Genomic DNA, 13384 nt, shown 5'->3' with positions numbered 1-13384 from the left:
GAAGAAGAATGAAAAGAAGAAGAAGAATGAAAAGAAGAAGAAGAAAAATGAAAAGAAGAATGAGAAGAATGAAAAGAAGAAGAAGAAGAATGAAAAGAAGAATGAAAAGAAGAAGAAGAATGAAAAGAAGAAGAATGAAAAGAAGAATGAAAAGAAGAAGAAGAATGAAAAGAAGAAGAAGAATGAAAAGAAGAATGAAAAGAAGAATGAGAAGAATGAAAAGATTCTTCTTCTTCTTCTTTTCATTCTTCTTCTTATTTTCATTCTTCTTCTTTTCATTCTTCTCATTCTTCTTTTCATTCTTCTCATTCTTCTTCTCATTCTTCTTTTCATTCTTCTTCTCATTCTTCTTTTCATTCTTCTTCTTCTTTTCATTCTTCTCATTCTTCTTCTCATTCTTCTTTTCATTCTTCTTCTTCTTTTCATTCTTCTTTTCATTCTTCTTCTTCTTCTTTTCATTCTTCTTCTTCTTCTTTTTTTCATTCTTCTTTTCATTCTTCTCATTCTTCTTTTCATTCTTCTCATTCTTCATCTCATTCTTCTTTTCATTCTTCTTCTTCTTTTCATTCTTCTTCTTCTTTTCATTCTTCTTTTCATTCTTCTCATTCTTCTTTTCATTCTTCTTCTCATTCTTCTTTTCATGAAGAAGAAAAGAAGAATGAGAAGAATGAAAAGAAGAATGAAAAGAAGAAGAAGAATGAGAAGAAGAATGAAAAGAAGAATGAAAAGAAGAATGAGAAGAATGAAAAGAAGAATGAAAAGAAGAAGTATTCCAGTACAGCAAAAAGTGTATCTGCAGAGAGCTCCGCTATTTCTGACAGTTCTCTGACAGTTCCTTCACATTTACAGCGGTTGAAACATTGTATCTATTTCCGAATAAAAACATCTGTATCCTAAATGGAAACAAATAGATACAATGTTTCAACCGCTGTACATGTGAAGGAACTGTCAGAGAACTGTCAGAAATAGCGGAGCTCTCTGCAGGGACACTTTTGCCGGCTGATCGGGAAAAATCCGATTCGCGCACCCGAAGTATGCTAATATTCGGATTCGCCGCGAATCGAATTTTTCCTGAAATTCGAAACGAATTCCACTTCGCCTGGTTCGATTCGCTCATCTCTAGTTATAACAGTACATTAGTAAGCTTTTCATTAATGAAGAAGGCATTGATCTGTCAAAATACTTCTACAAAATGGGTGAACTGTTTCCAGGCCTTGATTGTAGTTTATTTCACTGCCAACAGGACATAAGCTGCCAATTAGAACTGGGATTTAGTAAGACTTGCCAGTTGCAGATGAAGTGAAATAAACCAAGGGTCTCTGGAGAAGGGACAGGTAAATAGAAACTGTAAAAGTTTCAAGATACTGGACCAAAAGTGGGTAAGCATGGGGCACATTGTACCACATATGGAGAGCATCTCCTGGAGCAGAACAGCCTCAAAAACATGTGTTGAAGAAAGAAGGGTAAAGGTGTGCCAGTTGGGATGGAACCATGTACCATCTTTTTTTTTTATTTTTAATGGTTGAACTGGATGGACTTTTGTCTTTTTTCAGCCAGACTAACTATGTAACTATGTAACTATCTTGTGAAGGTCCTAAATGCAGATTCAGCTGTGGATATATTAATGGAACAGGAAGCTATAGTTGACCATATTTGTAACCAGTCTTCTCTATCCATCGTGCACTGGTGGTCACTTTCCTACCTGGATACATAGGCATGACTAGAGGATATGGTAGCATCATTTAATCATTAATAAATAATAGATATGAGTTTGGGAGATAGGGGTGTGTAATAGCAAATGTGCTCAAAAAGAGAAAGCTGGGTTGTGAGCTCCCTGTTCACCAATATATATACACTGGCTAAATGCCTTAGATATAAGTAACGGAAAAGTTCTGCACATGGAGCTTGGTATTTTTCTCTAATTTCTGCCCAGGTATAAACAGAGCAGCTAGTTGTAATGGAGGGATACAGTGGAACTTGTGAAAGTGCCACCATTGGAAAGAGCAGGGGACGTTCAATCCCGGGGGGGGGGGATAATGGGTTGCCCAGGAGGGGTAGAAGGGGCAGATGGGACAAGATAAGTTTACCAAAATATTTAGTATAGATGGACATATTTATTGAGAAGGAGAAGGCATATATCTGCAGTGCTAAATGAGTTCATTTAGACTCTGGTGGACAGAACTCCACTCAACTTCAATGCATATGAACTTTAGAGAATTATGGTTAATTCTACCTACCGGTACTTAAAAAAATATTTATCACAATAATATTTCTAATGTAAACAGATATGAAGCAGAGGCATTGCAACTGAATGTACATTTCCCATCATCCATAGAACAGAAACGTATGTTTTCTGCAGGATAGAAGCTTTAGGGTGCCTTGTTTCTTTTGCTAAAAACTGCGGGTGAATAAATGTAATGTATTCACAACAGGGATTACTTAGATATGCCTTTACTCAGTGCCACCAGAGAGTGACAGCTTTTGAAAGTACATACGTGTACTATTGTATGCTTTTTAAAAAAAACAACGCTGATGTTTTCCGAACACTCTTAAATAAAAAAGATTTATTGTATTTTATTTAAAATTCAAAGCCCAGCTCCAGCTAAAACTTCGTTTTATCTGCATCTCTCTCTATTGAGTAGATTTCTTGTCAGGACATAATAGAAAAATACTCCAGCATGGGCACAAAGGCAAAGCATTTTAGTATAGTGAGGGCTTTTATTGATCCCTCTGTTTTCCTGTTCTGGTGAGGACTGCACCCTCACCTGCATCGCAACAGGCTGGCAGAAAAAGTAACTCTATTCAAAACTATAAAAAAAAAAATATTATATCCTTTTTTTTTTAAGAAAATCAAGTTTCAAAATACCTAGCCCCAATATACCAACCTAATCATTCTCTTTGTTCCGCCTAAGTCCTCATACTCTCTAGCTCCCTTGTCACCCCCTCCCATCTCCAGGACTTCTCCAGAGCCTCTCTGAAACTCCCTACCCAATTCTGTCTGATTATCCCCTACTCTGTCCATTTTCAGATGCTTCCTGAAAACCCTTCTCTTCAGAGAGGCCTACCCTGCCCTCACCAAACTGTACTTTTATTTTCTCCATCAGCTCATAACCTTCAGTTATTACCTTTTGTATCTTGTGACCCTCCCTCTTAGATTGTAAGCTCTAATAAGCAGGGCCCTCTGATTCCTCTTGTATTAAACTGTATTGCAATTGCACTGTCTGCACTTCTGTTATAAAGCACTGCGTAAAATGTTGGCATTATACAAATCCTGTATAATAATAATAACATAATAGTTTCAAAATTAACTTAAATATAATGATGAATTCAAAGGCAGGGAATGATAATAATTTAAAATGCAAACTAAGAAAATATTTCAGCTCAACATACGCTTTAATGACACATACTAGTATGTATATATTAATTGGTTGCATTCTCAACATTATCCCTTCTGCATGATGTTGGTGGGTTGCTATTGGCTGATCCACAATGCTGTTTGTACCATAACACCAAAAAAACACATTAACCTTATAAACAGAACATTTCTAATTGGTTTCCATGTAAACTGTTCCACTGAGGCAGCAACAAAGTAAATAATTTAGTGCATTGTAACGAAAGAGCTGCTGTGTTCTGGCACAAAGAAATGAACAATAATAATAATAATGTCATATGAAGTTCTACTGAACACTCACCTTGTTTTTAGTATAATTGTGAGGTGCTACTTTGTTAAACAGCCAGGGGATTTCCTCCAGTGTATCATTGTTTAAAACATGGAGTGCACAGACCGGGATACTAGTATACATCTTGGGAACAACAAACATATCTTCTGAGACATGAAATACTTCCCTAGAAAAAAAGAACAGTTCTTTATTAAAAACAAAATATTGTATTATCATCTAAATAAATGTGACATCATAGTGCTTTATTTTACCTGAACACCACAAACCATGAGTTTGCAGGCTGATCTGTGTAGGGAACTGTATAATCAGCGAATGTTATCCTGTATTGTTCATCTTCATAGCAGGGATAATCATGTGAAGCAGGGCTGTGTCTGAGCAAGAACCTATAAAATAATATTTGCCTTAATTAGATATTGAATACATCCTGGTTGGGTTTTCCTAGACTCTGTTACTGAAAGAGGGGAGGATACTGCTTCAGGTATGTGCAGGTACCTTCAAATATCTATATTTCAGATCTGCATCAGCCTCTGCAACCTTTCTGTTACACGGGAATCTTTAATATTTCGGTTTGGTCAACGCTTTGGGACTCATTCCTGAAGCTTGCCTACCTGCTTATACAGTTGTGTCCAAAATTATTCAACCCCCAATGCTGTAAAGGGGTTTAGGGACTATAGTGTACATTTGGAATTGTATTCAGAATCAAATCCTACAAGGACGTTGTAACTACCCAAATGCAACTAAAATGACATCAATTGTTTATGTAATACAGTAGTAAATGGTTCTTATGTGGTTTCTTCATTGCCACAATTATTCAACCCCTTAAAGACTACCACTCTGAAGAACAGAGGTTCATACAGGTGCTTTCCATCAGGTATTGAAAACACCTGTGGATGTCACCGAGCAGCAATCAAGCATAATAAGCACCAATTAGGCAGCTTTAAAATGACTGTGATACTCAGCTCCTTCTAGACATTTACTGGTGTGGTTACAAACATGGTGAAGGCAAGAGAATGGTCCAGGAAGACAAGAGAAGAGGTGATTTCTCTTCACAGGAAGGGCAATGGCTATAAGAAGATTGCAAAGATGTTAAACATACCAAGAGACACCTTAGGAAGCATCATTCGCAAATTCAAGGCAAAGGGCACTGTTGAAACGCTACCTGGTCGTGGCAGAAAGAAGATGCTGACTTCGACTGCTGTGCGCTACCTGAAGCGTAGAGTGGAGAGAAGTCCCCGTGTGACTGCTGAGGAACTGAGAAAAGATTTGTCAGATGTGGGTACAGAAGTTTCAGCCCAGACAATAAGACGCACACTGCGTAATGAAGGCCTCCGTGCCAGAACTCCCAGGCGTACCCCCTTGCTGTCTCCAAAGAATAAGAAGAGTCGACTGCAGTATGCCAAAAGCCATGTGGACAAACCACAAAAGTTGTGGGATAGTGTTCTGTGGACTGATGAAACAAAATTAGAACTGTTTGGGCCCATGGATCAACGCTATGTTTGGAGGAGGAAGAACAAGGCCTATGATGAAAAGAACACCTTGCCTACTGTGAAGCATGGTGGAGGGTCAATCATGCTTTGGGGCTGTTTTGCTTCTGCAGGTACAGGGAAGCTTCAGCGTGTGCAAGGTACCATGAATTCTCTTCAGTACCAGGAGATATTGGATGGAAACGTGATGCAGTCCGTCACACACCTGAGGCTTGGGAGACGTTGGACCTTTCAACAGGACAATGATCCCAAGCATACCTCCAAGTCCACTAGAGCATGGTTGCAGAGGAAAGGCTGGAACATTTTGGAGTGGCCATCGCAGTCACCAGACTTAAATCCGATTGAGAACCTCTGGTGGGACTTAAAGAAAGCAGTTGCAGTGCGCAAGCCTAAGAATGTGACTGAACTGGAGGCCTTTGCCCATGAAGAATGGGCGAAGATACCCGTAGATCGCTGCAAGACACTTGTGTCAAGCTATGCTTCACGTTTAAAAGCTGTTATAACTGTAAAAGGATGCTGTACTAAGTACTAAGATTGAATGTCACTTGGGGGTTGAATAAAACTGATAATGCTGTGAGCACAGAAAAGACATTTGTGGTTATTTCATTATAACTGTTATGTTATATTTGTCTGACCTACAAGTGCCTCTTTAATGTAAATGTAAGCAAGATGACTGAATGATCAAAAGCAATGTCAAACTGGCCAAAACACTCAATTTCAGTGGGGGTTGAATAATTTTGGACACAACTGTACCTGCACATTCCTGTTGATCAATAAAGATCAATTTATATATACTTATAATGCCGCGCTCCTACTATAAATTCTTAATCACATATTATGTGTCACTCTTCTAAATAAATAAATAAATAAATAAACTAAATAGTGATAATTAATAATAAATAATTAATGTGACATACAGATTGTGCAAATATAATACATAAAGTGCATGAATAAATTAAAAAGTCTTTTTTATATAAATTAGTGCAATGTGCAATGTGCAGGTGAACTCCTTAATCCCTCTTTCCAGGTGCCGTGTAGTCTCAATATGCGCTCACCTTAATATTTGCCCAAATAAATTTAGGCAAATAAACTTTTTGTCCTTCCAGGACTGGTGGGATGATGCTCCTATATATGGTATTCCAAATATAAGCTTAAGTTATGACATACATGATACATTTATGAATTTTTTGGATATTCAAATTTTCAAAGAGGGAACACAACTATGCACAAAAAATTATTTTAAATCAGTAGATAGAAACGCATATATCCCCACAGATAGCTGCCATCACAAAGCGTGGATAACAAACATACCTAGAGGCCAATTCATAAGATTGAAAAGGAACTGTACTAAAATGAAGGATTATATAGAACAAAGCAGTATGCTATCAGAAAGATTTATAAATAAAGGCTATAAAAAAGAGCAAATAGAAATGGAAAGGGATAAAGTAGGGTCTATGGATCGCAATACCTTGATAGTAGACAAGCAGAAAGAGAACACTAAAAAGTAGGAACTGTCAGTAGTACTACACTATAACACACAGTATAAATCAGTACAAAATATAATTAAAAAACATTGGAAAGTTTTGAAATTAGATAAACATTTGAAAAATAATATTCCGGAAATACCTCGCTTTATATACAAAAAAGCTCCTACTATTAGAGACAATGTTGTGAAAAATATATTAGAACCGCCGATTAAGAATCAGAATTTAAGTTTTTTTCAGGGAAAAGGATTTTACGCTTGTGGCAGATGCTATAGTTGCAGCAGATTGACACATAATCCTAGAAGAAGATTTACATTTAGTAACCCCAATAGTGGAAAGGAATACAAAATACGACAATTTATATCCTGTGACACTAAAGGGGTTATCTATGCTTTGAAATGCCCGTGTAATTTAATATACATTGGTCGCACTAAAAGGATGCTCAGAGAACGCATAAAGGAACATGTCTATAATATCAATAGGGGATACAAGTATCATCATTTATCACAGCATTTCAGGAGATATCACAATAAAGACGCTAGTAAATTAGAGTTCTGGGGTATTGAAAAACATGTACACCATTGGAGGGGTGATAATCGAGTAAGGGAAATCAGCAAAAAGGAATCGAAATGGATTTATGAGATGGGTGGCCTTGCTCCTAATGGGTTAAATAAGGAGTTTGATCTTACATGCTTTATTAGTAACAAATAAATGCCCAAAAAGAAATAAATATATATAAGAGACCTTGAGATTGATTAATAATTAACTGCTAATATTTTATAATATTTTAAAAAAATAAGTTTTATTTTTATTTTTGGTTTTTATCTGCATACATATATGTTGGTAATTTTTTAAAATAAATATCCATTTTTAAATATTTATTATTCAAATCAAAGATTAATTATTATTGTAACAAGGGGATAGTATATAAAATGATTCACTATAGGAAAGACCAAGATTATAAGGAAATAGATATATTGGGCCCAAATCTGATGGAGTTTAGAATTAATGTAATAATTTTGTAATTGTATTTTATGTATATTTATATTTTTCATATGTATTGTTTTTCATATTTTTTATATGGATTTTTAAGGCATATTTTTAATGATCAAATAGCATATTAAAGATTGACAAATTATATAATTGATTTTGATATGTTAGATATATATAGAGTAGTATATGAGGCACGGATCTGTTGTACTATATATGGATACTCAATCTGACATATAGGAGATGGAATGCAGCTGATCCGACCAGCAACGTCTGAGAGACAGAAAATTTACATACACCTGGGTAAATACTGGGCTAAATTACACATAGGGAAAATCACTTAGAAAATGGCCGCATGCATGCGGTCTTCAACAAAATGGCGGCCGCTGTGTATATATACTAACACAGGCGAGTTGTGATGTCCAATCATATTCCCCCTGATGAAGTCACGTGACCCTGTGACGCACCGCGTAGGGGAGGGGCGCTGACGTCACGACGTTGCATCGGAGAGGCTCGGCGATTCCAGCAGAGGCAGACAGAGAGGCAGAGAGCATTACCAGCTTTGCATATCTGTACCAGATAAGTGCCATAAACTGCTATATCACCGCTTCTGGCAGCAATAAACCACTCTTACATAAAAGGATAAGGCACCATGGTCTTTCTTTTCTCCATTTGATTTATATATCCAATACTGAGGAAAGGTGGATATGAGGAGGAGGTGTCCCCAGGAGGGGAAATAGGAGATTTTCACATATGTTCCAAAGGTCTATCCATGAGTGGCTATGTGTATGGAGTAAGAGGAGATAAAAAGAGGATCTGAGCAGGCCTTCACTTCCATTTGGAATACCATATATAGGAGCATCATCCCACCAGTCCTGGAAGGACAAAAAGTTTATTTGCCTAAATTTATTTGGGCAAATATTAAGGTGAGCGCATATTGAGACTACACGGCACCTGGAAAGAGGAATTAAGGAGTTCACCTGCACATTGCACTAATTTATATAAAAAAGACTTTTTAATTTATTCATGCACTTTATGTATTATATTTGCACAATTTATTGTATTGATATCATTGATTGAGCACACAAGGTATAATTTAGCACAATATTGGTTTAATTTATACATATTGATCTATATGTCACATTAATTATTTATTATTAATTATCACTATTTAGTTTATTTATTTATTTAGAAGAGTGACACATAATATGTGATTAAGAATTTATAGTAGGAGCGTGGCATTATAAGTATATATAAATTGATTACACTGTTCAACAGGTAAAAAGTTTTGGGCATAAAATTAGCTAATCTCACATAATTTTGGGGTGCTGAAAACGAAAATGACCCTAAAAAATGTTGATTGGCTCTAGTTTCCATGATATATTCACCCATCTAATGACGTAAGCCATTCAAAATTATGATGCAACTTCAGCTGCATATTGCGCAATTGATACTGGTGACCAATAGAAAATTGCATGTATACTGAGATGATGCAATATTAGCCTTTAATTGCATCACTTCACTGCATAAAAGCTGCAGTATCTGTAGCTGATTGTAGTTCGACAGCGTCTTTACATTTCGTTTTATGCTTATATAGGCTACTCAGTAATGCCTCGAACTTGTGTGAATAAAGCAGATAATTTCTGCTATATCTGCGGTGAAATAACTTTTATCTCACAAAAAAGGAGGATAACAGGAATGATTAAGAAAGCCTACAACTTGTATTTTGGCTGCAAGATAGGAGACCAGGACAAGAGCTGGGCACCACATATATGCTGCAATTCTTGTGGGACGGCACTGGAGCAATGGTTGAATGGAAAAAAGGCATCTATGCCTTTCGCTGTGCCAATGATTTGGAGAGAGCCAACAGATCATGTTAGTAATTGTTACTTTTGTATGGTGCCTCCAATTGTAAAAGGGCTAAATAAGAAGAAAAAGTTATCTGTGCACTATCCAAATATTCCATCGGCAATACATCCAGTTCCTCATGGAGAGGGGCTACCAATTCCTAAAGCACCAGAATCCTTCGTGGTTGAGTCAAGTGAGGAAGAACCTGAAGCGTGTAGTCACGTGCAGTTGTAAGAGATAGCCCTTTCCTCGAATACAAGAGAAAAGCCAAGAGAAGCAAAACCGACACAAACTGAAGACAAAACTAGTGAGAATCCTAAGTATTAAAATGATTCAACTTAGCTTATGGCTATAATTTTTCTTGGTAATCCTATGCAATATATTATGCCATTTAGGCTTTGTTATGTAGTCAATATCACTTGCTTTATATTTGTGGAAAGACATCTATCTATATAATTATTGTGCATTATGTAGTCATTACGCCTATAGTAGAAAACTTTCCGTTTACAGAAAAACTAGAGCCAATTGACAAATTTCATTGTTATATTTGAACTCAGAATGTGAAATTCATTAAGAAATGGATCCGTTTGTTTCCAAAACTGGCAAAAAATAAAAATTTGTTGAACAGTGTTATTAGACACACAACCAAGTGAGTTTGTGAAAGTGTCAGCGCACCCAGTATAATATTTAGGTAGTTTATAATTACTAATAATATATTGAATACCTCAGTCATAGTAGCTCACAAGTATTCACTTTTAATTGTAGATCAATAAAGATGTTCATCATAGTAATGGACCGATAGGGATTAGACATGTGAGATTTGCTTCAATATGAATTGAAATTTAGACAGATTTTTCATTAAACGGAGATTCAGTAAGGAATAAAAGTGAAATAAGATGAGGATTCACACTTCGGCTGTTTTATAGAATAGAATAGAATAAAACAGAATATAATAGAATATAAAAGAATGAAATCCTGGAGAAAGAAATTACTATGGAGGCAGGGGCAGACTGACCATTTGAGCACTCGGGCACTGCCTGAGGGCCTGGGGTCAGAAGGGGGCCCCATGAAATGCCCCTGGTACCTTTTATAGGCTTTTTTGGGTGTGCTTTGAGTGTGGGCAAGGACACAGGGGCCCCATGATCCCTATTGCCCGGGGGGCCCCATGAGTTGTCAGTCCGCTCCTGTTAATGGAGGAGGTATTGGAAGTTATAAAACAAGCAAATGCATCCATGACCCCGGTGTCAGGGCAGGGCTGTGGAACGGACAGGTATGCCTAGTGGCAGGGTAACGCACTGGCTGACGACAACCACCACCAACAGACCGAAGTCCCTCAGGGCGCGGAGTCTAAGTCCCAGGCTGCCCTTCACCAGGGCCCCTGATAGTGGGGATGGACTTGACACAGCCAGGAACCAGGTCGCGGCCCCCGAGACACCCCGGCTGTGGTAATGGCCGCCGCCAATGGCGTGTAGCTGGTGAGAATGACAATAGCGTAGTCAGGCAAGCCGGGTCGACAACAACGGGACAAAACGGTACAGAACAGTAGACAGAGAATCACAGGTCACGGGCCGGGTTCAGCAACGGAAGGTCAGATTGAAGGAAAACACAGAGAATGGTCTTAGTCACAAGCCGAGTCAGATACCAGAAGAGTCACGAGCGTATACACAGAGCTGTAGCAAAGCAAAGACACAAGACACAAGTGCAAAGAGCATGTGCGGATCACAGGCTTATATGTACTCAGCCACACCCCTCTGGGGGATGGACCTCAGAGACCTGAAGGCATAAAAGATTCCCACCATGCTCAGCAGAAATCCAAGATGGATGCCAGCACATGGAGTAACATAACCTCTGGGAAAAGGTAGGACCTTGACACCCGGGCCCAGATGGCTTCTCTGGCTCCTATTATAAGAAAATTACCCTACTGTTGGCACCTCATCTGCTCAACTTTTTCAAGGCTATATGAGACACTACTGCCCTGGACATGGATTCTAATAGAGCTCATATTTGTTTAATACCCAAACCAGATAAAGGATCATAGTGATGTGGCTAACTGTCATCCAATATCATTGATTGAAGAAAATATATGCCAACCCATTTCATAATTCCTGGCACATTATATTCATATGCAACAGATTGGCATTGTCACAGATCAAATACAACGAGCCACGCTGCGTTCAAATTGGGATGGTGTAGGCACCAGGCAAAGGATGCTCCTGTCATTGAACCTGCATAAGGCCTTTTACTTTTTATCATGGTGCCTCCTTTTCCACATTTTGAGGAAATGGATTTTTGGACCAAAAGTTCTTACTCTCCTTGGTGCGCTATATGGTTGCAAATCAAATCTTATACATATCAAAAGGGTGACTAGGCAGGGATGTCCTCTCTCACCCCTCCTCTTTGTCATAGCAATTGAGACATTGGCGATAGCTATTAGGTCTAATCCTAATATTCATTGTATATTTAGCGAAGACAGAACATATAAATGTGCTTTATTTGCCGATGACCTGTTGCTATGTTTTATAGACCTAATTATGACATTGCCTAACTTATTTGACACTTTGTCTAGCTTTGGAGTCATTTCGGGAATTTCAGGTAAATCAATTCAAAGGAGAAGTGTTAAATGTTAATCTTCCGGAGTCCTGGGATCAGTATTGACATTCTTCTCTTTGAAATGGTGCACACAGGCACTTTCCTATTTGGGTGTCAAACTTACATCTGATATCTCCATGTTGTATTGGGCTAATTATGTTTTCCTTAATACCTCTGTAAAACATGGCTTAAAGACCTGGCAAGCCCATACTCTTTCGTGGATGGGTAGAATAGCGGCAAGTAAGATGACGGTCCTTCCTAGAATACTATACTACTTCGCAGTCCTGTCTATTTTTTTTTTTGGAAGTTGCAGGGTAACCCACTCTACATTGCATATCCCCAAATGGCGCGGCAGTCTGAGAGTTTCACATTTTTTGTGCTCCTACAGATCCGCTCAACTGGTCCAGTTGTATCAAAACTTCTCTAAGACCTACCAGCCTGATTGGGTACAATTGGAGGCACAGATTAGCACCCCGAATACCGTAGACCTCCCATTATGGCTCCCCTCAAAAGAACATCGGGCAATTTTGAGTTTCTCCTTATCACACTCTACATCTTTGGGACACAGCATGCAAACTATATCCTTTGAAATCTCCTCATACCCCGGTGGCCCTCCCTGGTGGAAGTGAACTATAAGGTGCTCTCTCAATGGTACATTCTCCTGACAATGCTGGCGAAACTCTATCTTGGCACCTCGCGCCTCAGTTTTGGAGGCTGTGGGCAACAGGGCAATATGTTTCATGTCTGGTGGTCCTGTCCGAAGGTCCAGAAATTCTGGATTAGAATATTCACTCTTGTCTATTCAGTGACAGGAAGGAATATACCCAAAAATGCAAAAACTGCATTGTTCACCAACCTTTCAGATGAGATACCCAAACATCTCTGAACCTTCACCTTCATTTTCCTAGCAGTTAAAATAACTATAATGCAAGCATGGAAATCATCCCTGGTTAACATTACGAACGTCAAACACAAAATATCCTGGATTATGATCAATAAAAAATTGACAAGTATCCTTAAAGACAAACAAGTCAGGTTTATCTGACTGTATCTTCAAACTCCCTAGTCATCAGGATGCCCCGGGGGTCAGGCACCTGGATTGAAGGGACCAGTATTTGTCTCTTTTCTTCTCATTTATTTTCCTTTTTCCCTAACTTCATCTTCTATAAAATCTTTTATGTTATGATATTTTACATATGGATGCCAACGGGGCCTCTCCCGATTTGACAAATAACTGAGTTACCATTTGATATGAAGTTTATTGTAATGTTTTTTTCACAGTTATGATTTTACTTTGCCTACTCTAATT

The 13384-nt window shown here is 38.1% G+C and overlaps 1 protein-coding gene across 1 annotated transcript in view; it reads right to left on the bottom strand.

The window, feature by feature from the left end:
- ADGB (androglobin) overlaps positions 1-13384 on the bottom strand; it is a 387180-nt gene that overhangs the window by 102644 nt on the left and 271152 nt on the right. The window contains exons 24-25 of the mRNA XM_089694277.1: positions 3932-4063; positions 3693-3846 (exon numbers count right to left, since the gene is read on the bottom strand). Of these exons, the coding sequence (XP_089550403.1) occupies positions 3693-3846; positions 3932-4063 (286 nt within the window). The remainder of the gene's footprint in view (positions 1-3692; positions 3847-3931; positions 4064-13384) is intronic.

Source organism: Staurois parvus, unplaced genomic scaffold (genome assembly GCF_062004578.1).
Source record: "Staurois parvus isolate SC_StPar_1 unplaced genomic scaffold, SC_StPar_1.0 ptg000657l, whole genome shotgun sequence".
NCBI lineage: Eukaryota > Metazoa > Chordata > Amphibia > Anura > Ranidae > Staurois > Staurois parvus.
The sequence above is the reverse complement of the archived record's forward strand: the minus strand, read 5'-3'. Positions and strand labels throughout refer to the sequence as shown.